At 50.2% G+C, this 22,620-nt stretch overlaps 2 protein-coding genes across 9 annotated transcripts; both read right to left on the bottom strand.

The window, feature by feature from the left end:
- Window positions 1-283: 283 nt before the first annotated feature.
- Window positions 284-8,208, bottom strand: TEX52 (testis expressed 52). Of its 3 annotated transcripts, XM_004778315.2 has the most exons (4): window positions 8,119-8,208; window positions 7,865-7,988; window positions 6,514-7,064; window positions 284-1,865 (listed from the first exon to the last, which is right to left on the bottom strand). In XM_004778315.2, exons 3-4 carry the CDS (start codon window positions 7,062-7,064, stop codon window positions 1,565-1,567), a joined length of 852 nt encoding a protein of 283 aa, XP_004778372.2. In that variant the 5' UTR covers window positions 7,865-7,988; window positions 8,119-8,208; the 3' UTR covers window positions 284-1,564. The 3 variants fall into 3 exon arrangements, with proteins under 3 accessions (XP_004778372.2, XP_004778370.2, XP_004778371.2); XM_004778313.3 differs by lacking the exon at window positions 7,865-7,988 and having other exon boundaries at window positions 8,119-8,206; XM_004778314.2 differs by having other exon boundaries at window positions 7,865-8,185.
- A 664-nt stretch (window positions 8,209-8,872) lies between these two features.
- Window positions 8,873-22,603, bottom strand: FOXM1 (forkhead box M1). Of its 6 annotated transcripts, none has more exons than XM_045071808.1 (9): window positions 22,429-22,603; window positions 19,194-19,766; window positions 18,481-18,626; window positions 15,775-15,966; window positions 14,935-15,063; window positions 14,215-14,259; window positions 13,503-13,575; window positions 13,140-13,315; window positions 8,873-10,885 (listed from the first exon to the last, which is right to left on the bottom strand). In XM_045071808.1, exons 2-9 carry the CDS (start codon window positions 19,717-19,719, stop codon window positions 9,863-9,865), a joined length of 2,310 nt encoding a protein of 769 aa, XP_044927743.1. In that variant the 5' UTR covers window positions 19,720-19,766; window positions 22,429-22,603; the 3' UTR covers window positions 8,873-9,862. The 6 variants fall into 6 exon arrangements, with proteins under 6 accessions (XP_044927743.1, XP_044927744.1, XP_044927745.1 ...); XM_045071809.1 differs by having other exon boundaries at window positions 13,503-13,572; window positions 22,429-22,601; XM_045071810.1 differs by having other exon boundaries at window positions 19,218-19,766; window positions 22,429-22,599.
- Between the last annotated feature and the right edge of the window lie 17 nt (window positions 22,604-22,620).

Here is a 22,620-nt window from a genome sequence, read left to right as displayed (position 1 = left end):
GAGTGAGAGAGAGCAGGTGCGAGCAGGGTGGGGAGGGGTGGGGAGGGACACAGGCAGAGGGAGACACAGGCCCCCCGCTGAGCAGGGAGCCCAATGTGGGGCTTGATCCAAGGATCCTGGGATCATGACCTGAGCTGAAGGCAGATGCTTAGCCAACGGAGCCACCCAGGCACCCCTCAACGCTATATTTTCAAGGTTCATCCATATCGTAGCACGTGTCAGTCCTTCCTGCCTCTTTGTGACTGAATAATATCCCTCCCACCCCCCACCCCCACTGTCTGTAGTCTATGAATAACTACTGGCTGATGGCTTCATTTACGGAGCGCCTACGCTGAGCCAGACACTTCCCGGGTACTTCACTTACATTATTTTCTTTATTCCACCCATTTCTACCCTAGTGGCTCCTACCACGCCGATGAGGAAGCTGAAAGGCAGAGAGAGCCGATGCCCTTCCCAAAGGCTGTATAGCTGGTTAGCAGCCAAACCAGGGCTAGAACCCCTGGTGGGGTTTGAGCTCCCAGGTACCTAGGGGGCTGGAGAAAAGTGGGCAAGAGGGCAGTGGCCAGAAGCCCAGGAGAAGCCACAGTGAAGAAGATTACCAACTTGGGGTGATCTCGGGGTGATCACAATGAAGATCACCAACTCGGACAGGGGCACACGGAGGCCTGCATCACACGCATTCTCCCCTTCCAGCCACCTCCCTGCTGCCCCTTCTCCTGGGCCACCCACACCAAATCTTCACCCCAGCTTGGGGGGCAGCCCTTTTCTGACCAACAGGATTTGCCTTCCTGCACTTCAGGCTCCTTATCTCTGACCTCCCACCACCAAAGCTGGGCCAGCTGGGGTCACCTGCCACGCAGGCCCAAGGCTCTTACATCATGCTCTGAGGTGACCACCATTTTACTTTGAATCTCTACTTTGCCCTCCTCCTATTCCTCCGCAGAGCGCTGGCCAGCCGTCCTCAGCCCTGACTTTTCCACCCTCTAGCACCAGCCTTGGCCTGACCTCCACTCCCAGACCCTGTGTGGGAACCACAATCCGGCAGAGTTGCTTCTGGTCTTTGTTCAGACATCCTATGTTCTAGGGAGGTGGGGAATCGAGGTTATTTTGCCTCAGAAGCTTCCTGTACCCCTGAACAATCCCAGTTATGTTGCAAATGGGTTATGGGAGTCAAGGTAAGTTCTTAGCCACGTTGCTTACTATGCCTCGTTTCCCACCCCAACAAGTGCACACGCACGCACGCGTGCGCACACACACACACACACACACAATTCTTCCTCCCCACTCCTCATTCTGTCCCTAAAAACTTGATCTCTCTCTGCTGTCCCTGCTCTACCTGACTCAATCCTCCCTTTTGCTATGAGAGAGTCCTCCAAGGAAGACAGAGATTAATTTAGGGTTTCAGTAGAGTTTCCACGAGCCTGGGGGACAGAGGTGGCTTGCAGTTGGAGGGATGGTGGTGAGGCTCTGAACCAGTCCTCCACCACCCCAAAGGCTTCTTGCTGAAGGTACACTGGTAGAGGACACTGTTGCCCCACACGGTCCTCGCCCAGCTGGAGGCTCTTTAGATCTGTCCGGGTTTTCTCTTCGTCTTCCTTGCTTCTTTCCTGGTTTTATCAGGTGGTGCCTTGGAGAGATGACAGAGGGGCAAGGCAATCCGGTTCTCTATCAGCGTTTGATACCTCCTCACAAGGTCCTGGCTCAGGGGCGCACTGGGCAGCAAGGCCAGTTTTAGCGCTTTTTCCTGGTAATGAGGCAGAGGGTTCGGGCAGGGCCAGCCCCTGGCAAGATCACTGGGAAGTGGGTTGGGCAGGAGCTGGAGGCGTTGGGGTTCAAACCTTCCACCAGCTGAGATGTGCTGGTACCTGTCGGGGGAAAGGGGTGTGCAGAGGACAGAGAGGTCAAAGAAGAGGGGCAGGCACTGGTGGGAGGAGTAAGAAGGGAAACACGATGCTCTTCTCATAGCTTAATAAACGCTTATGTTCACAATGCTACAAAGGTAAGCCCTCCCGATTTATAATTCTTCGTGATCTTCTCAAAAGAAAATTTTTTGAAAAGCCATCGTATTAAACACCAAACAGTGCTTAAAAGTTCTATAGACTTGGGGCACCTGGCTGGCTGTCAGTAGAGCACCCCACTCTTGATCTCAGGGTGGCAAATTCAAGCCTCATGTTGGGTGTAGAGATGACTTTAAAAAAATTCCATAGGGGACGCCTGGGTGGCTCAGTTGGTTGAGCAGCTGCCTTCGGCTCAGGTCATGATCCCAGCGTCCTGGGATCCTTGCTCAGCAGGGAGCCTGCTTCTTCTTCTGCCTCTGCCTGCCATTCTGTCTGCCTGTGCTCGCTCTCTCCCTCTATCTCTCTGATAAATAAATAAAATCTTTAAAAAAAAATTCCGTAGGCTTTTTAAAAAATCAGAATTATTTCAAATTACGATAATGATGAAATGCCAACCAAGCAAGGTCCCAAACTAATATTGTTCAAAATAAGAAAGGATCATCACTGGGATCCTGCTGTTTTATTTTATTGTTTTTTTTTAGAGAGAGAGTGAGAATGAGTGCAAGCGAGGGGAGGGTCACAGGGAGAGGGAGAGGATCCCAAGCAGACTCCGCGCTCGGTGTGAAACCCAGTGTGGGGCCGGATCTCACAAGCCCGAGATCATGACCTGAATGAAAACCAAGAGCCAGACATTAACTGACTGAACCACCCAGGTGCCCCAAGTAGGGGGAACCTGTATATTCTGATAGTGGTAAAGGCTGACCAACTGTCGTCATTCACGTCAGTGCCATAAGAAAATAACGCGTTTATGTTCTGCAAGTATATTTGTCATGCACATCTTGAGACTGAGGTATAAAGCCATGTTTAGCTAACATTTTTCTATTACTCTAACATAAGCTAGGGAGTGAGCTGGTGGGAGGGAATCCCCTCTGTCTCTCTCTCTCTCTCTCTTTTTTTTAAAGATTTTATTTATTTATTTGACAGGCAGAGATCACAAGTAGGCAGAGAGGCAGGCAGAGAGAGGAGGAAGCAGGCTCCCTGCTGAGCAGAGAGCCCAATGTGGGGCTCGATCCCAGAACCCTGGGATCATGACCTGAGCCGAAGGCAGAGGCTTTAACCCACTGAGCCACCCAGGCACCCCTGTCTCTCTTTCTTATTGGATATTGGTCTATGCCAGAGAGCATGCACACCGTGTGAGTGTTTGGCGTCAGGATGGTGAAATTATGTTGCTTAGATGGTCAATCTCCTATTCCTCTTCTTTTAAATTTATTTTTCAGAGAGGAGAGGGTGAGCATAAAGCAGAGAGAGCGGCAGGCAGCGACGGAGAAGCAGACTCCCCACTGAGTCTAAGGGTCTGCCTTAGGCTCAGGTCATGATCTCAGGGTCCTAGAATCGAGTCCCGCACCAGGCTCCCTGCTCAGCGGGGAGTCTGCTTCTTTCCCCACCCTGCTCCCGCTAGGGCTCTCTCTGTCTCTCTTCCTCAAATAAATAAAATCTTTAAAAAGTAAAATAAAATAGGGGCGCCTGGGTGGCTCAGTGGGTTAAGCCGCTGCCTTCGGCTCAGGTCATGATCTCAGGGTCCTGGGATCGAGTCCCGCATCAAGCTCTCTGCTCAGTAGGGAGCCTGCTTCCCTATCTCTCTCTCTCTGCCTGCCTCTCCAACTACTTGTGATTTCTCTCTATCAAATTAATAAATAAAACCTTTAAAAAATAATAAAATAAAATAAAATAAACAACAGCGGTTGAATGGTGGCAAATTTCTTGTGCTTCAACATACTTTGCAGCTCATCCAGCTGATGCTTGCTGTCTTTGGTTTACAGCAGACATACTCAGGCCTGGCTGCACATTAGACTTACTCCCAGGGAGCTTTTTAAAATCCCTGTGCTCAGGCTGCCCCTCCACCCAGGCCAAGTAAGTTAGGATCTCATGGGTGGGGTTCCAACCGCAACGTTTTCTTTAAGAGGCCCAGGTGATTGTAATGTGCTATCAGAATTGAGAACAACTGGGTTTATGTATCAGTGTTCTATTTCTCAGCAATGTTGTGGGCGTCTTAAAGCTTAGACCTGTCTGAAGTCTTTTCTGGGTCTCTCACGCTCAAAATGTGCCCTCTTGCTGATCTAGAGACTTTTTTTTTTTTTAAGATTTATTTGAGAGAGAGTAAGAGAGAAAAAGCATGAACAGGGAGAGGGGCAGAGAGAGAGGAAGAGAGAATCTACAACCAGATGTCATGCTGAGCACAGAGCCTGACATGCGGCTGGACATGGGGCTTGGCCCAGGACCCTGAGATCGCAACAGAGCTGAAACCCAGAATTGGCCATTTAACTGACCCAGCCAGCCAGGCACATCTAGTGACATTTTATTTTATTTTTTTAAAAGATGTTATTTATTTGTCAGAGAGAGAGAGCATAAGCAGGCAAAATGGCAGGCAGAAGCAGAAAGAGAAGTAAGCTCCCCCCTGAGCAAGGAGCCCGATGTGGGACTCGATTCCAGGACCCTGGGATCATGACCTGGGATCATGACCTGAACTGAACGCAGCAGCTTAACCAACTGAGCCACCCAGGCGTCCCTCCAGTGACATTTTAAAATGTATTTTAACCCCTTACAGAACCGCTCAAAAGGAACAACAGGACGGGATGGGCCCTTGCTCTCACCATTCTGTCTTGTTTCCACCTGGTGAACTTGTACACATTCTTCAAGTTTCAGCTCAAGGACCATGTCCTCCGTGAACAGCAAAACCTTGCCTGGGTCTCCTTCCTTCCTGGCTCCAGGGACTGGGCCTCCAGCAGCAAACAGAGGGAAACAAGGATCCTCCTCTCACGGGGATGATGGACTAATGACACGACTTACTGAGCCCCCTCTCTATGCCAGACACCATGCCTTTGCATCTTCCAACAACCCTGCAAGGTACCAGGTACATCTCCAGTACATACTGGGGAAAGTGAGGCACAGAGAAAGTCAAGGTGGTGTGGCAAGTTTGGGATTGAGCTGAGTAGATTGCTACCTAGATCTGGGTGGCTTCTAAGTCCTCACACACACTCACTGAATGCCTGGCATTGCACTCAGCTCTCTTTGTGGATAACTGTGTTTCTCTTACGCCGTCTTTATGAAACGTTATCTCACATCAGAAGTAGCGGTGAACATGTCCCATTCCCCAGTCGGGCCAGAGTGCAAGTGGTTGGGAATGCAGATCTGGCTCTGAGCTGTCTAGGATTGAATCCCAGCTCCCCCACTTTACTAGCTGTATGAATTTGGGTGAGATAAGTGACTTCTGCTTCAGATGCCCAATCTGTAAAATGGGGTTGTTACTAATAGCTTCGATTCGGGGTCGTGGGAGGTTATAAATAGTATAGCTCAACTTATTACAACACCTGGCACTGTCATTTCACTGAAATTTATTTTTATTGTTAGTTTTGCGGGGAGTGATCTAAGTCTCAGCACCTTTGTATGTCCTAGTGTTAGTTAGCACATACTAGCAATCAACAGTCCGTCCCGCAAGGGCTGCGGACAGAAGCCAAAATGGTTGACATTTTTTGAAAGGATTAAAAATCTCCACAGCCTCCCCTCCAACCCCTCACTGCTTCTGTTAATGCCCTTGGCATTGGAATTTGAGATACTCTATCCTTATTCCCCGCCCCCTTTCCTGCCTTATCCCCTTGGGGACTCTGTACAGGAGATAATGGTGCTGAGTTCCCAGTTCCCACGGTGGGCAGTGGGGGGGGGGGCTGCCGGGCACTCCATTAACCCCTTCCACACTCCTGTCTCCACTCGGACCAGTCAACCCTCCATGCCCTTCTTTGTACCTTTCTGAGGGCTTCCTGCCCGTCCAGCCTTCTCCTGGTACCTGCACAAAGCCTTCCTGCCGGGACGCTCCAGCCCACAGCAACCCCTCCCTCCTCTGCATTTCTGTAATAACATCTTGTTTTTTGTGTAGTGCTTTCTTAGCTCCGTTAACCCATTTTATCTTCTCCCATCGAGGCAGATGTGGTGTTTACGGCCCCCATTTTATCAGTGATGGAATTGGGGCTGGAAAAACTAAACACGTTGCCAAGTCTGGACTTCAGTCCAAGACTCTGACGCCAGCTCTCAGCTCTTTCCACTAGTAACTGATATTCTTACAAGGCTCACTGTTTCTGTCACACTTTGGACAAGTGGCATGCATGGGCTTGCGTGGTCATCTGCCTTTCCAAGCCTGTGGGTCGGTATCTGCCTTTCCTAAGTTCCCTGGATGATATTTGTCTGTACCCCCAGGGCCTCACAGGGGTTAAGCACCTAGGTGTACTCGGTGCATTCTAGTGAAATGGCTAAGCAACCTCCCCTAGCTGTCCTTCCCTTGCCTCCACACCTTCCAGCTACATTCAGAATGGATGATCAAAGGCGGGAGGGCTAGAGTACTGAGGTAGACATCAGAGACAGGGACCAGAGAGAGAGAGGGTCACCTGAACACGAGTAGGTTAGGTGAGGCCACTCTCACCGCCGCCCACCCTCCCCACCCGGCCCAGGAAGGGGCTCCTCTTACTTCTTGAACTTCTTTGGGGGCAGGATGTTGCCCTTGGTGTCCAGTGGGGGTGCCCTGACTTCACTCCTCAGCTTGAGTCTCTCCAGCTCTCTCAATTCCTGTACCGTCCTGACAATCACCTGGTTCTTCCTGTTCTCATCCACGAAGATAGGAGTACAGTGGATGAAGGTCAGGAAGCTGTTCTGGCCCATCCAGGTGGGTGGGGGGATGGGGGGTTCTGCTGGGGGGCAGCCGTGGGCCATGGAGTCCGTCAGCCAGCGCCACACGTTGCTATCGTAGGGCCTGTCGGGCCTGGTGGGAAAGGTGGCAGGCAAACGGCCCACATCGAGCCACGTGTGAAAGCCCCACGTGTGCTGTGGGGAGTCCTTCCAGGGGTAGATGAGTCGGCGACGCACCTCAGACTTGATTTCCGTGCAGGGCGGCGGCCTCAGCGCCAGCCGGTGTTGGGCCTGCTGGGTGAAGCCGGGACACTCCCAGGACTTGTTGGGGATGAGGAACTCACGTTGAGCCCACGTTTGGGGGGGCAGGAGGGGCTCGCTGGCATGGGCCATCTAGGGAGAGACAAAAGGGAGTCTGGGGGACTACTCTGCTTCTCTCTCCCAGGAGCGGCCGCAGAGACAAGAGGCCGGATTCTCATCAGGAGCCTGGTGGTCTGGCCAAAAACGGTCTTTATTCCTGCCCTGCCTCAGAAGTTCTGTCTGCTCTGTAGGAGTCCCCTGGGTTTCTTATCTTCTGCTCTCCCTCCCACCCTCTCTCCTCAGCTTCTGTCTTCCTGCCCTTCACTCTTTACCTTACCCGTCCTCTCCACTCTGCCTGCCCGCTCCCACCCTGCCAGCCCCTGCCCAGGACTTGTGCTCCTAACAGGATACACCAGGCCTGAGGAAACTGTGAGGGGGAAATGCCCCTTACCAAGCAACACGGAGAAGGGAAATCCTTCTCCAGAGAATGCAGCCCAGAGGCTCTTCTCTCCCAGACTCGTCCTGCTACTTGTCTGTTGTGGGTGCATCCCTCACTTCTCATCCAGACACAGGCATGTATGGAAAACATCTAGAAGGCTGGTTCCTTCCCTTTCCTGTGTCCCACCTCCCGTGAAATGAACACAGTAGCAGGTGTGTCCTGACACTGTGCTAAACACACCCACAACTCAATTAACCCTCATGATCCTAGAGCAAGTGTCGTTAACTGTCCCATTTCAAGGAGGCAAGAAGCAAGACACAATGTGGGTAAGTAACTCACCCAAGGTTGCCAGGTTGGTGAGTGGCAGAGCTGGGACTTGAGCCATCGACCTGCACTACTCAAAATGCCTCTCCCTCCTTTCCACCCTAGGACTTTATTGATTCCCAAAACTCACCTGTCTCTTGGGCCCACTCCGCTGTCATTTCTCCATGACCACCCCAGGAGGTGGGGCTGGGAGATGTGATAACCAGGCATCTCCTTTTCTCTGGGCTGAGCTCTGTGTTCACAATACCATATGGCTAAGAGAAGAAGATGGTAGGAGAGCTCTGGGCCAGATCAACTGACCAAAAGAAAGTATGGCCCACCCCAGGGCACAGCCCTCAGCCAAGCAGGGTGTGGAGGCTGTGGAGATGGGGCCCCACCTCCTACCTGCAAGAAAGGTTTTTGGACATGGGGTGGATCTTTCTGCCCTCTGGGTTGTCTTTGTGAGCTACTGGCCATTCCTCTTGTGGGGCCAATTGCCAGGAGGAGCCGCTTTGTAAGGAAGACTTTTCCCGGCAGCATTGTTTGCTATTGGGGTTGCTATGGTGATGCTTCCTGGGTGATGACACAGGAGGAGGACTTACCCCTCCACCCCCGTGGGAGAGACTCATCAGTCCCTTGGGCCCTGGCTGCTTTCAGGTGAGACAGGCAGGCGGATAGGACTCCTATATTTTTAGCAAAAGATGGTGACCAGAGGAGCTTCTGGGGAGGGACTTGTCTAGGAGGGCAGGAAGAAAAAAGCAGGGCAGACTGGCTCCCACATCCTGGATTGGGGTAGAAGTGGTCCTAAGGCACCTATATCTCTGCCCATTCTTCCCTACTGCTCCGGGAGGGGAGGACCCTGCCCCTCTGTAGGCCTTTCCTTACAGGGAGCACTAAAGGGCCAATTAACCATCAGGTTCAGAGGTGCTGAAGAGGCTGGCCATGCAGGACCAGTCCAGGAAATCTGCCAGGTTCTGTGCTAGGAAGGATGTGTGCCTGGGCAGGGAGTGCCCTGTGTGGGGCAGGCAGTGCTTTCCTCCTCGCACTTCATGCTGGCTGTGGGCCTTACCTCTTCCGTCACCACCATCTCCATCGTCTCCCAGTCTCCTCCAACCCTTCCCTATGCTTCAGGGACCAGACACCGACACACCACAGAAACCACACTTCCACCCTGGATTTTATTGACAGTCATGGTAGTGTTCTTGAGCTGGCTCACATGCATGAGGTCAGCTGGGGCCTAGGGTGGCTCGTAGCAAAGCCAAGGTGTGAGCTAAGGAAGCTAGGCAGGGCAGGGCCCTTTCAGTCTTCTCAAGCCTTGGGCCAAGTTCTTGGCAATGGCTAGTCTCTCTGGCATGATTAGGGACATTATCAGAGAAACGTCTCATGGGAGCACATCTGGGCACCCATTCTTTGCTTCAGATGCATCCACTCCCCCACCCCCAATTCAACTCCTGACCCAACAAGAGACCTTTTTATCAGGATTTCTTCTTGCAGGAAAGCGGACTTGGAAACATGGGAAGGTGGGAGGGATGGGCAATGAGAGAGACCCTAGGAAGCAGATCTGCTTGTCTGGGTGTCTACAGTAAAGGGTCCTTGAGGCAGGTCTCCTGGGCCTGGAAGAAACCGTGCACGGCATGTCCTCCCTTCTCTAGGAATTAAAAGCAAGGAACAGAAGCAAACTGAAATCCCTTGTCATCCCACCCACTTTCTGGCAGTCTCTAGATAATGATCTAAGGAAATAAGCTTACATTTATAATTAGAGGATAATTTGGAGAATATATACTATTTACAAGGGCCACGCTGCAAGGAGCAGGGAAGGTGGGAGACTGCTGGGCTCAGGTGTAAACAGTCTGGGGGGTTTCCTAATCTTTTTTCACCCTTGTTTTTGCTCTTCCCACCTTTCAGTTCCTAGCAGGGAGTGTGAGGAACTGGATTCTCTGGGGGAGCATTGGTGGCACAGTGACCAGTCACCAGGGCCTCGCTGCTTGCAGAGGGCTCAGTAGTGGCCATGGTGTGACCAGGCGAAGTGGAATTAGAGGAGTGGATGGTCCCTGCCTGTTATTCTCACTCCAGATGAGGCTTGGATGGCCCAGCCACACGAGCTCCTGGAAGTGTGGACAGCTTGGGCAGCAAGGGTAAGGCCAGACCTCTACCGCAGCTCAGGAATGAACTGAGCCCAGTTGACGCTGTCAGGGCCCAGAGGATCTTCCTCCAGGCCAGGAAAGCTGATGTCCAGCAGGATCTTGCTGAGGCTGTCATTCATTGTGTCCAGAACCAGGCCTTCTGTCAGAGAACGGTTGGCTACAAGGCTGGTCACCTCTGGCCCAGGGGAGTCTGGCTTGGGGACTTCCATATCTGAGGGAGAAGAGGTGCTGAAGGGGTCAGCAGTGAGGTCAAAAGGCTCCGAATTGAGGAGCTCTCGGGGTGAGTCAAAGAGGGGGATACTTTTCAGCGGGGTGGTGCTAAAATCCGTCAGCCCCAGGGAATCAGGCAGGGGGCAAAAGGCAGCCTGGGTGGCTTGTACTGGGCTGAAGTCTAGCCCCCCTACTTTGGCTGGGGGTGTGAGCCTCCAGGATTCAGGGGTCACGGGGAGGACAGATTTGCTCGGGGTGGAGGAGATGGGCAGCATCTCCTTAATGGGTGTCTTGAAAGGTCCTCCCTCCTCCTGGGAGTAGCCAAGCTGAGAGGCAGGCTCAAAGGACTCTGCAGGCAAAGGGAGCTCTGTGGCTCGCTGGGAAGCTCCAGGGCCCTCGAAGAGCAGCTCGGGCTCGTCCAGACAAGGAGGCAGAAGGTGCTGTTTCCTTCGAGACCGGCTCATCTCCCTCCCCTCCCTTCGTTTAATCACGAGCATTTCCGAGACACACCGGGCTGGGGACTTGAGCCCACCGTAGGACTTCTTGGACCTTGGAGTGGGAGAGTGGGACGAGCCCTCCCAGGAGTGAGACGATTCCTCTTTGACAGACGGGTATGGCGAGGGCCACTCCTCCAAGGGTGGGCTCTCTACTTTGATGGGTCTCCCCAAGGGCAGCATTTCTTCCCCAGGCTGGGGTTCTTCCTCCTTGATGGACTGAATTGGCAGCAGAGGAGACAGCCCTTCTCCAAGCAGGAGCTTGTCTTCTTGCACAGGCCCTGTGGTGGGCAGAGGGGCCACCCCTTCCTCAGCTAGCAGCACCTGAAAGGAAAGCAGGTGTGTGGTGAGAGGGAGCTCTCCAGGCTTTGACACTCACCCCAGTCACCAGGCGGGACACAAGATCATGACTAAAATAAGCCACATGCTGGTACTGGTCCTCTTTTTGGTCTTTTTAAAGTCTTACAAATTATGAAATATGAGAATATATGATGAAGGGCATAGTTCAATTCTGGGGGTCAAAGGTAGAATGTTGTTTAAATATGGCATTGGTACAATTAGTATGCAGCTGAGAGACCATAAAATTGGATGCCTGTTCCATACCATATACAAAGACTTCAACAGAAAAATTAAAACCATACGAATCCTGAAAGAGAATCTAGGAGACTACATGTACAATCTGAGGGTGGGGGGCGTACTTCTTAAGCAAGACTGGAAACCCAGAAGCTGTAAAAGAGAAGAGAGACATAGTTGACTATATAAAAACTTAAAATCTTTTACTGTGGCAAGAGATTCCATAAACCAAGAGATAAACAACGAAAGTTAAAAAAAAAAACAACAAAACCCAACTTCAGCACCAAGGACAGAGGTTAATATTTTAATAGCAAAGAACTTTCACACATTATTATCAAAATCCCCTAGAAAAATGGGCCATGCCTCAACATAACAACCTCGAGGTGAACCATTCTAAGTGACCCAACATAACGAGAAGGTACTGGCACTTACTGATAAGCAAAGAGAGATAAAATGAAACAAGGAGATATCATTTACACATAGCAAATGGGCAAATATGTAAAAGACTATTAATATCAATTGCTGACAAAGATACAGATCTTGTCACATATTGCTGGTAGAAATGTAAATTGTCGTATATTTTTTTGGAAACCATATCTATTAAGATTTAATAAAATGGAAAACACCTTTCCCCTGGGCAATCTCTTGTCTGGTTTTCTAGCCCGCAGAAATAAAAGCACTTGTAAGAAAGGTACCTGCAAAGACATTTATTGCTGTTGTTGTTCATAGGGCAAAAAAGCCAGAAACAAAATGTACCCATAAAAGTGGAATGCTAGAAAATTTATGGCCTAGGCACACGGTGGATTATTATGTGACTATTAAGAATCAATGAATTAGAGCCAATGTCAAGTAACTTGGAAGACTCTCCCTGTGGCAGGAAAGTGTAGCGTGATCCCATTTTGAAGGTTCTGGGTGTCGTATGTACATATATAAAGTGATTATGGCTGTGTGTGTACCTATAGTACGCGAAGAGCGAGGACATATGACAAAAGCAAGCACACTATGCGGTCAGCAACGGGTATCACAGGCAGCAGGGGGATATGAGTGAAGGTTGGGGAGGGGAGGCAGAAAGAAGAAAAGGGGAAAAAAAAGACTGTAAATAAAACGAAAACAGTATATGGGCTATAGTCACATGGATACATTTAGGTAAAATTACATATGGTGGTATGTATATGTATAATTTTATGTATATTTAAAAAATATTTTTTCAATTAAAAAAAAATAAAGCAAACCCAAGTCTCTCTAAACTCTAGAGCCCATGCTCTTTCCATCTCAGAGAAGGAGGCAAGGGGGCCCTTTTCTCTGCTTTGTTACCAGTCGGCTTTCGCTCACAAACCCTTCTCTACAGAGTCCAAACTTGGTAGCTCATCACGAGATGGCCTTCACTTAACTCTCCTCACTTTCTCCCCCAAATAGGTCACTGATGCTCAACCAAGGGGTGCTATCCCCACCCTCTCATCCTCTAGGGGACATGTGGCAATGTCTGGACATGTTTTAATTGTTATACCAGGGGAGGCTCCTGGCAGGTAGTGGGGAGAGACAAGGGATGCTGCTAAAAGATCCCTCAGTGGGTAGGACCTTACTTGTCCATCCCCAACAAAGAATTATCCAGCCCTGAATGTCAACAGTATGGAGGCTGAGAACCTCCGGAGCTAGACTGACCCAATTGCTCTACCGTTACTAGGTATAAACTGGCATCTCCTGCCTCCACGGCACTTCCCATCAGAATGCTATTGCCACACATGTTTGCTTACCCAAAGGTAGTTCTAATAAACTCATCAGGTGTCTATGGGCTTCTGACATCACTTATACCATAATCCAAGTTCTTCTTTAGCTCTTATAATGCTCTTGAATTCTCCTTTGCCATACAAAGGGAAACGCCTTGTTCTACCCAACTAGATTTATAAGCTTCTCCCGGAACACTTAGCAGAGTGCTTGCAAACTATAGGTTCAACACTTTTAATGGACTGGAGTGTCTCCTCAGAGCAAAACGGAAGCCACTCACCTTGGGGGCGATACGGACTCGCTTGCTGTGGCGGGCAAGCTCTGAGCTCATGAGGGAAGCTGCTAGGGGCAGTGGCACCTTGACCGAGGGCTGCAGCACCAGTGACTGGTTCACTGGGAACTGGATGGGTACCAGGTACGAGCTGACCCGTGGGAGCAGCGGCTTCATCTTCCGCCCTAGGAGGACACGGGAGAGATCAGGAGCAGGGGTCCAGGAATACCGCCCTTCTCAATCCCGGGAGCTCTTTCTCATTCTCTGGACTCAGCGCCCTTTGAGCTTGGCCACAGACTCCTGCAGCCTGGTTGTCTTTAAAATATGCCCCCAGAGCAAGGACTAGCCTGATGCCCACTGTCCCATACTAACGTGCGCCCAGTGGGAGTTCAGTTTTGATGGTCACGTTCCGGCGGAGTTCAGGATTGGGTCGTTTCTGCTGCTGCTTGTGGCAGAGAGGGAGAGAAAGAAACCTGGGTTAATGAGGCAGGGGGAGAGGGCAGGAGAACCCGCCAGCTGCTCCGGTACTGTGCACTGAGCTAACCGACAGCCCAGAAACAAAAGGCTGGTCTGGGGTGGATGCAAGTGAGCACTGTCTCCAGAGCCTGGTTAGTGGGAACAGGTGGATGGCACACAGACCTACCATGGCAGGACGATCCTACCAACTCATCCATGTGTCCTTGCCACCCCCAGGGGATGCTAAAGCATGGAGCTCTACTAGTGGCAGAGAAAAGCCAGGTAGGAAAAAAAGAGGGATAACTGCTGCCTGCCAGGCCTACACCATGCACTTGAGTTTGCCGTCTTGCACAAAGCCTGTGGCACGTCCTCTTGCCACACTGTGCTCTGCTCCATGACCTTCATTGTGCCCATTGCTGGGGGGAGGAGAAGTGGGCAGGAGCTGGGAGGAACGGGGGCATGAGGTGGCGGCCGTCAATTTCCTTACTCCCAGGAGCTCAGGGTGCTCTGTGCTTAGGGCTGGCAGTCACACAAGCCACATAGGCTCCCTTCCCCTGTCCACTAAAGCATGCTGCGCGGTGAAAGGAAAACAAGGCCAAGCCCCGAGCCGGGAGGAGAAGAATCTTACTGATTCCAAGTGCTCAGGCGATTGTGGAGACCCTGGGTCCAGTGGCTGGTGGCGGTCAGGCATTGTGGGAGAGAAATGAGATGAAGTTACCACCAGCGTGGTCAGTCTGCCCAGGTTGGGAAAAACAGCTAGTCCTGTTGGATGCTGAGGGTCCCAGGGGACAATGTGCCAGCCCAGGGGAACAGGGATAGCTTGCAAGCTGCCTTGTGGGGACTCTGAAATCCCCAAACAATCACTTCTGAAAAGGTGTTCTGGTGGCTGGTTTCTGGTCTCCAGGCTGAAGAAGGGCTCTTTCAATGCAAGGTTTCTAGACTTTCTCTGTAGGAATCACCTGAAAGGCTTGATAAAAATGCATATACCTGGTCCCATCCCAGACCCACTGAGTCAGAAGCCCCACGATCAGGGCCTGGGACACTCTGTTTTAACAAGCAAGCCCGGGCAATTCTTATCCACAAAGCAGTTCGGGAAACACTGCCGGGGGAAGTCATCTATTTGGATCAGAGCAGCCCTCCCCAAGGCCTGGTATAGCCTAGAAGTGTGTCATTTGGTGTATGTCAACTGTATTTAATTCGGCTAGTTTTATGTAGTTCGTCTCTAGGCTGTCTGGCTTCTAAGTCTGCCCTGGCCAGGTAAGGGCATCACAAGGACAACCTGTTTCCTTTTGAGATGGATACTAGGACGACCAATTCTGGCCTATTTAGAGGGAACCAGGATACTCACCTTAAACACCTGGTCCAACGTCAAGTAGCGATTGGCACTGGGGTGGATAGTCCAGAAGGAGACCTTGCCATTGGCAGACGTCTCCCGAACAAACATGTCGTGGAGAGAAAGGTTGTGGCGGATGGAGTTCTGCAAGGACAGAAAGACAACTACTAGTCAGCTACTTTAGCTTCAGAGTCGTCCCCGAGGGGACATCAGCCTCAGGCCTCCCCCTTTGTAGCCAGCAGTGTCCTCCTCGTCCTCACGGTCTTGCCTAGTGGAGCTCTCTCCCTGCTGTTCCACACCGAGGAGCTGCCAAGCCGGGCCATTAATCCATCAATCCAATGGCTGATAGTAAAAGAAAAGACCCGGATAGGTATCAGCGGCTAGGAAAGAGGACCGAGGCTGTGAAGCAATCAGTGGCAAGTGAAGTGAAGAAACTAAGAAACCAGGAAATTTCATTGAGGTAAGAGTGTGAAGAGTTCTACCACGGAGGAAACAAAACAAAAGAAAACCCTTGCTTGGAGCTGGGTTTTCTGTCTGTCAGAAGCCCAATGCTGTGGCCCTGTCAGTTAGTATGAGTGACAGCAACTCCAAGGGACCTCAGTGTCCCCACAGGTACAATGAAGAGAGAATCTCTGCCTCCTGGAGAAGACATGTGACAATAGAGGAGGTGAATTTTGGGTCATGGACAGCATTTTTTTTTTCATTAAGGTCTTTTCGTAAAGCTACTTAGTCACTCCAGCTGAGAAACATACACTTGTTTACAGTTCCAGCTTTCTCGGCATTGAACTGTTCCTCAGAGCACTGGACACAAGGCTGCACACCTGTGTGGACAAACTGTCGCTACGGGTTATGTACCTTCCAGCCTGGCTTGGCGATGTGTTTGAAATAGGGGAAGTGGTCCTCGATCCAAGTATAGATGTCTTTCAAGGTCATGCGCTTCCTCTCGGTGCTATTGATGGCGAACTGTATCATGGCCATGTAAGAGTATGGTGGCCGCTCAGACACAGAGTCCTGCCAGGATGTGGATGCTCCCGGGGGCTCCTCGACCTGTGGGTTACGAGATGCCAAAGACAAGGAGAAAAAGAAATGACATGGAAGAGTTCATAAGACCTTCCCGGGGCCCCCTCAAATAACACCCCCTAAAGAAACCTTTTAACTGATGGAATTGTGCTAGAAACCTACTCATCTGAGACAACTATTCCATAGAATAAAATTTTAGGATCAGGAAGCTTAGCAATGATCTAGTCCAGTCCCTGGACAATGTGGAGCCACTTCTGTGTCATTGTTCATTTCGTTGAATATGTTGTCCCATAATAAGTGGAGGTCCAGTCTGCTAGTGGAAACCTCTCAGGTAAGTTTGGGTGTACATGAGGAATTTTTTTTTTAAAGATTTTATTCATTTATTTGACAGAGAGAGACAGTGAGAGAGGGAGCACAAGCCTGGGGAGCGGGAGAGAGAGAAGCAGACTTCCCACGGGGCAGGGAGTTAGACGCAGGGCTCCATCCCAGGACCCCAGGATCATGACCGAACCAAAGGCAGATGCCTAACGACTGAGCCACCCAGGTGCCTGTACATCAGGATTCTTCGAGCATTGATTTTATCCTAAAATCATGCTCATTTTTCAGACTTGGGAGTCAAGAGACCAACATCTTCATCTGCTCTCTACTACCAATGGGATGTGAATAAACCCATGTCTTTTGGGGGTTTGTATGAGATATTTTTAGGAATATAGGATGGACAAATGTCTGCAAAGCATACATTTGGCTAAGTCTTAGGCAAAGAGCTGATCAGTCACAGTTGAAAAAACTGAGCTCTGGGCTGCCTGGGCGGCCCCATCAGTTGAGCCTCTGACTCTTGGTTTCAGCTTAGGTCATGATCTCAGGGTCATGGGATCGAGTTTTGGGTTGGGCTTGGCACTCAGCTTGGAGATAGCTTGAGATTGTCTCTCTTCCTCTGGCCCCCCGCCCCTCCGTTCGCCTAATCTCTCACTCTCTCTGGAATAAATAGATGAATAAATCTTTTTCAAAAAAATAGGGGCGCCTGGGTGGCTCAGTGGGTTAAGCCTCTGCCTTCGGCTCAGATCATGATCTCAGGGTCCTGGGATCGAGCCCTGCATCAGGCTCTCTGCTCAGCAGGTAGCCTGTTACCCACTCCCTCTCTCTGCCTGCCTCTATGCCTACTTGTGATTTCTCTCTCCATCAAATAAAAAAATAAGTAAATCTTAAAAAAAAAAATCTTTTTTCTTTTTTTTAAAGATTTTATTTATTTATTTCTCTCTCCATCAAATAAAAAAATAAGTAAATCTTAAAAAAAAATCTTTTTTCTTTTTTTTAAAGATTTTATTTATTTATTTGACAGAGAGAGATCACAAGTAGGCAGAGAGGCAGGTAGAGAGAGAGAGAGGAGGAAGCAGGCTCCCTGCCGAGCAGAGAGCCCGATGCAGGACTCGATCCCAGGACCCTGAGATCATGACCTGAGCCGAAGGCAGCGGCTTAACCCACTGAGCCACCCAGGTGCCCCTTAAAAAAAAAAAATCTTCAAATAATTTAAAACCTGAGCTCTAATTTTAGAAAGTGCACAAGTTTTAAGTTTTACTTATGTACACATTCATGTAAATTGTCACTTTTAAAGGCTGTGGAATGATAGATTTAAGGGCATATGCCGCAATACTGTAAAAACCACCACCAGGCCGCATAGTTGGGTCAAATTGAATCTGCTTGCCAGACTATTTAAAATGCACATCTAGGGGCGCCTGGGTGGCTCAGTGGGTTAGGTCGCTGCCTTCGGCTCGGGTCGTGATCTCAGGGTCCTGGGATCGGGTCCCACATCGGGCTCTCTGCTCGGCGGGGAGCCTGCTTCCCTTCCTCTCTCTCTGCCTGCCTTGGCCTGCTTGTGATCTCTGTCTGTCAAATAAATAAATAAAATCTTAAATAAATAAAATGCACATCTAACAACTTTATTTGCTATTAATGTATCTTCTAATAGAACTATCTTATTTTTTAAAAGATTTTTATTTTTTTGACATAGACACAGCGAGACAGGGAACACAAGCGGGGGAGTGGGAGAGGGAGAACAGGCTTCCCGTTGAGCAGCTAGCCCGATGTGGGGCTCGATCCCAGAACCCTGAGATCATGACCTGAGCAGAAGGCAACGCTTGACTTAGCCATCCAGGCGTCCCTAATAGGACTGTCTTGTTAAAAATCCTCTATTCCTTCCATATTGTTGGGCTGCCTCTTTAAAGCTCAATTTCTCCCAACTAAGGAAAGATTTCAACTTCATCATTTCCCGAATATCTACCCAGTACCTGCTAAGCGCAGAGACTAAACTTAGTGCTCATGGAATACACAGTGAGCCAGGAACAGCCGCCCTCAAGGAAATGTCACAGATGGGGCCAAACAGATGACAGGCACAAAGGTAGCTCAAATGTTATGCAGAATAGCGCTAAGCGCAGGGCTAATACCAGAGCTTGGAAATTCTGCTCTACAGGTCACTTGATCCATTTCCCTTCTTAGAAGTGCCCTGCCCTGTCCCCGACTTCCCTAGTGAGAAGTCACCTTTACCTGATTCTGTTCCAGGTGACGATTCTCCTTTTCCTCCATCTCTTGCTTGATGCTGCTGGAACCCAGCCCGTCAGAACTCATCTTTCCAAGCCACTGGATGTTGGTCAAGCTGTTGTCGAGAATGCAGCCTGCCGCCTCGCCACCAGCTAGAGAGTAAACAACCCAAGATGCCACTTAGCTGCCTGATCCCTGTGCCTGGCAGGCCCATAAAAATTGGTGGGTAGGGAGCATCTCTCCAAACCTCTACCCGTAGGGACAGGGAACACGTGCTGTATCTATTGTGGTCCTCAGGTACTCTGCCCCATTACAGATCTCAGGAGAAATTCAGGAGCCACACTGAGCCTGAGAGATCAGTCAAGGCAACTTTACCAAAGCGTTAGTATTTGTGCAAAGTCACTTTTCCTCCTCATGCTTCCATTTTCTCCTTTATTAAAATGGAGAAAGATTCCTATTTCCTTATATGGTCAACAGGGAAGAGAACAGCAAAAAAACAAAAAAACAAAAAACAAATCCTTTCCTAATATAAAGAAAAATAAGAGAAATGCTAAATTATAATTTGGGCACTTTCGATGGTGCCCAAAGGATCTGGGTCAAAGATTTGGGATGAAGAAAGACAAGACTTTCCCCTGGTTCAGGCTAGGTGCCTATCTGTTAAGTACCAATGTGACGGACTGCAGTCCTTGCTACCAGAGAGGAAAGGCTGGGCTCCTCACCCCTTTGCCTTGCAGACCACATACCACAGCTCTCCCATCTCTGCCTGGGAAGGGCTCCAGGTGGTCTAGGAAGATTCACATCCCTAGCTGCAGGCTTTGGTCCCAGGGTCTCGGTGACCACTTCTGTCCTCTTGGGATCATTGCTGGTTTGGGCTTGAGGCTGGGGTCCTGGAGGGTGAGTGGGGGCTCCCCCACAGCTGATGAGGATGAACTTGTTGGGCCCACTGCTGCCACTCTCTTTTCCTTTGGCGGTCAATGCTGTGATGATGCTCTGGATATTGGCATTGTTAGGGACGGCCACCACTTGGGTGTTGGGCATGGTGGGGTGGTTAATGATCTTGATCCCAGCTGGAAACTTGCAGGAGTTGGACTCTGCCGCCTCCTTGGAGGCCTGTGCTTGACCAGGCTCTTGTTGGGCAGGGGGCCTCTTAGGTTCCTCTCCTGATGTTTCACCTTGGGCATTTTGAACAGGAACGGGCAGCCTCCGTCTTTTGAGAATCAGTGGCCGACGGGGGCTGGTTTTCATTATGAATCTGTGCTTTCACTCTCCATTGAGAATCACAAGCACAGGCCCTGGAAAGTGCAAGGAACAGCAGGATGTCAGAAATCTGTTAGGCTGAGAAGGAGGTACTGCTAGAGAGAGGCATTCCTCTTTCCATGACCAAAAGCATGAGCCCACAGGCCCAGGTTAATGATCCCTGGGCCTCTGTAAAGACCTCAAACAATAAGGAGATGAATTCTACGACGAAAGAAAGCTAAAACTGAAGCATTTCAAAAGGGGAAAGCAGGGTTGAACAGAGGTCAAAATGACCAAAGGTCTTCCCGAAGCTTAAGAATGTCTGGCTACAGGGGCGCCTGGGTGGCTCAGTTGGTTGGGCAGCTGCCTTCGGCTTGGGTCATCATCCTGGAGTCCTGGGATCGAGTCCCACATCAGACTCCCAGTTCTACGGGGAGTCTGCTTCTCCCTCTGACCTTCTCCTTGCTCATGCTCTCTCTTGCTGTCTCTCTCTCTCTCAAATAAATAAAAAAAAAAAAAAAAAAAGAATGTCTGGCTACAGAAATGAATGGGACAGTTACAAAAATGTGGAAATTTTTATGATTGTTTATTATAGTACAGATCACTTTCAGTGACTCTAGGGACAGGGATGCTGGAATAGGAGGACATTTGGCAATTTGAGGACCAAACTCTAATCCCATAATGTATTTTAGGATTGAAAAAGCCTGTATATTTTTATATCATCTCAGTCTATAAATAAAAGGATGTGTCCATAGGATCAGAGGAGAAAGGCAGAGTGCACTACTGCTCCCTTGCCATCGCCTCCCACTTCACAAGACCTCAGAAGAAAACAGAAACTGCTCTATTCAATGAGGCCCATGGTGCTATTCATCTCACAGGCTATTATCCTTGCTGGTAAAAGCAAGAGTACACTTTTCTTTCACAATTTGCAAAATATTTCTATAGTGACATTTTAGTACTTGCATGTGCTTATTCATATTTTAACCTTTCTAAGCATGTCACCCGATTGCTTGATTTCTCTTCCAGAACCAAGACTACATTCCCTATCTCTCGGCCAACAGAATGTGGTGTCATCAATATGCTAAGTTGGCTTTGTCATGTTAAGGAAAATAGTTTTATCTTTTTTTTTAAGATTTTATTTATTTATCAGAGAGAGAGAGGGGGAGAGAGCGAGCACAGGCAGACAGAATGGCAGGCAGAGGCAGAGGGAGAAGCAGGCTCCCCACCGAGCAAGGAGCCCGATGTGGGACTCGATTCCAGGACGCCGGGATCACGACCCGAGCCGAAGGCAGCCGCTCAACCAACTGAGCCACCCAGGCGTCCCAATAGTTTTATCTTTTTAAAAAAATGTGTTGGGGCACCTGGGTGGCTCAGTGGGTTAAAGCCTCTGCCTTCGGCTCAGGTCATGATCCCAGGGTCCTGGGATCGAGCCCCGCATCAGGCTCTCTGCTTGGCAGGGAGCCTGCTTCCCTCTCTCTCTCTACCTCTCTGCCTACTTGTGATCTCTGTCTGTCAAATAAAATTTTAAAAATAATTAATTAAAAAATTAAAAAAATAAAAATGAAAAAATAAAAAAAAATGTGTTTATTGGGCGCCTGGGTGGCTCAGTCACTTAAGCATCTGCCTTCAGGTCAGGTTATGATCCAGGGGTCCTGGGATCAAGCCCCACGTTGGGTTCCCTGCTCAGCGGGGGAGTCTGCTTCTCCCTCTACTCCTCACCCTGCTCTCCTGCTCTCTCTCTCAAATAAATAAAATCTTAAAAAAATTTTTTGTGTTTGTTGACTTTAATAGACACACAGAATACTCTGCCATCCTGTAAAATCATGTAATCCTCTTTAAAGGTACTTTGACAGAAAAATGGGCTGTGTTAGGAAATCCAGTATCTCGATAAAAATGTCTGTCACAGCCCAATGACATTTGTCACCTGCTTTGAGTTCACAGGCTCTCTCCACTCGCCCCCTCCCTTTCCTTTATAACTAGGTTTCCTCTACTTTCAAATCTCAGTTTTATTTCTACCTCCGGTCTCTTTGGGCCTGCCTCCCTCCCTCCCTTCCTCGCTCGCCCACCAATGAGGAAATACTATTATTCCTTCCCCATCCCCAAAAGGTATCTTCCGGGTCTAAGGCTTAATTTTGTTTTCAACTCTCTGACCAGTCTCTTCATATCATGTCCAACTCTTTAATCTAAGCTAGGGGACTTCCAGAGTGACCCCTCTGACACCACTGCCCATCCTGAACAGGGAAACCTTGCAGGTTCTCAGGAACCGGGAGAAGGGCCCTGGAAAAGGATGGGTGGAGGCAGTGCTGCTCAGTGGTGAGAGCGCTTGGGAGGAGCGGAGGGTGTCGACAGTTTTGTCTTTGACTTAATGCAGAATAAGCTCAATCTTCACGCCAGCCACGGCCGGCCTAGAAAAGTAGGCCAGCAGCAGCAGCAGCCCCGAGGTTATGGGCAGGACGCAGAGGTCAAACTTCCAGGGAAGGCCAAGAGGTGATGTGAGGAAGAAGCAAGGACAAGGCCAGGAGGTTGGAGGCAGAAAAAGTTTGCACCCTCTCCCAGCCCTCCTTCCCGTGGGGCCCCAAACCTCCACTCCGGTCCCGCGCCCTGCCGCTAGACCCCCTGACCTCGACGCCCGAGCCCGGGCTCCCTTGCCTCTGCCCGGGCCCCGGCTCCGACTCCATTCCTCCGCGCCCCTCCACCCCCCCCCCCCGCCCCGCTCACCTCCAGTCTGCAGCCGCCGCCGCTGCTGCTGGGCTGTGGCTCCGAGGGCGGGCTCCGGGCTCCTCCAACCTGGGGGCCGAGCCAGGGGCCCGGACAGGGACTCGCGCCAGGCCGGCCGGGTCCCCGGCGGTGCGGGAGGGGTGGGGAATCCCGGGGGATCCCGGGAGGGGAGGGGTCCCGGGCCAGGAGGCC

Source organism: Mustela putorius, unplaced genomic scaffold (genome assembly GCF_011764305.1).
Source record: "Mustela putorius furo isolate JIRA1106 unplaced genomic scaffold, ASM1176430v1.1 tig00003988_pilon_pilon_pilon, whole genome shotgun sequence".
Taxonomy (NCBI): Eukaryota; Metazoa; Chordata; class Mammalia; order Carnivora; family Mustelidae; genus Mustela; species Mustela putorius.
Note: the sequence above shows the minus strand (reverse complement) of the source record. Positions and strands in the feature narration are given on the sequence as shown.

What these genes read in the sequence shown, in the direction of transcription:
- TEX52 (XM_004778313.3), bottom strand. Translation starts at nt 8,190, where the DNA reads ATGGCCAGTAGCTCACAAAGACAACCCAGAGGGCAGAAAGATCCACCC. An exon ending in TCCAAAAACCTTTCTTGCAG is followed by an intron (nt 7,065 to 8,118) that starts GTAGGAGGTGGG and finishes GTCTCTCCCTAG; the next exon opens with ATGGCCCATGCCAGCGAGCC. An exon ending in CCCCCAAAGAAGTTCAAGAA is followed by an intron (nt 1,866 to 6,513) that starts GTAAGAGGAGCC and finishes TTCCCCCGACAG; the next exon opens with GTACCAGCACATCTCAGCTG.
- FOXM1 (XM_045071808.1), bottom strand. Translation starts at nt 19,719, where the DNA reads ATGAAAACCAGCCCCCGTCGGCCACTGATTCTCAAAAGACGGAGGCTG. An exon ending in CGTTGGACCAGGTGTTTAAG is followed by an intron (nt 14,260 to 14,934) that starts GTGAGTATCCTG and finishes GACCGCCACCAG; the next exon opens with CCACTGGACCCAGGGTCTCC. An exon ending in GAGTCCGTATCGCCCCCAAG is followed by an intron (nt 10,886 to 13,139) that starts GTGAGTGGCTTC and finishes CTTTCCTTTCAG; the next exon opens with GTGCTGCTAGCTGAGGAAGG.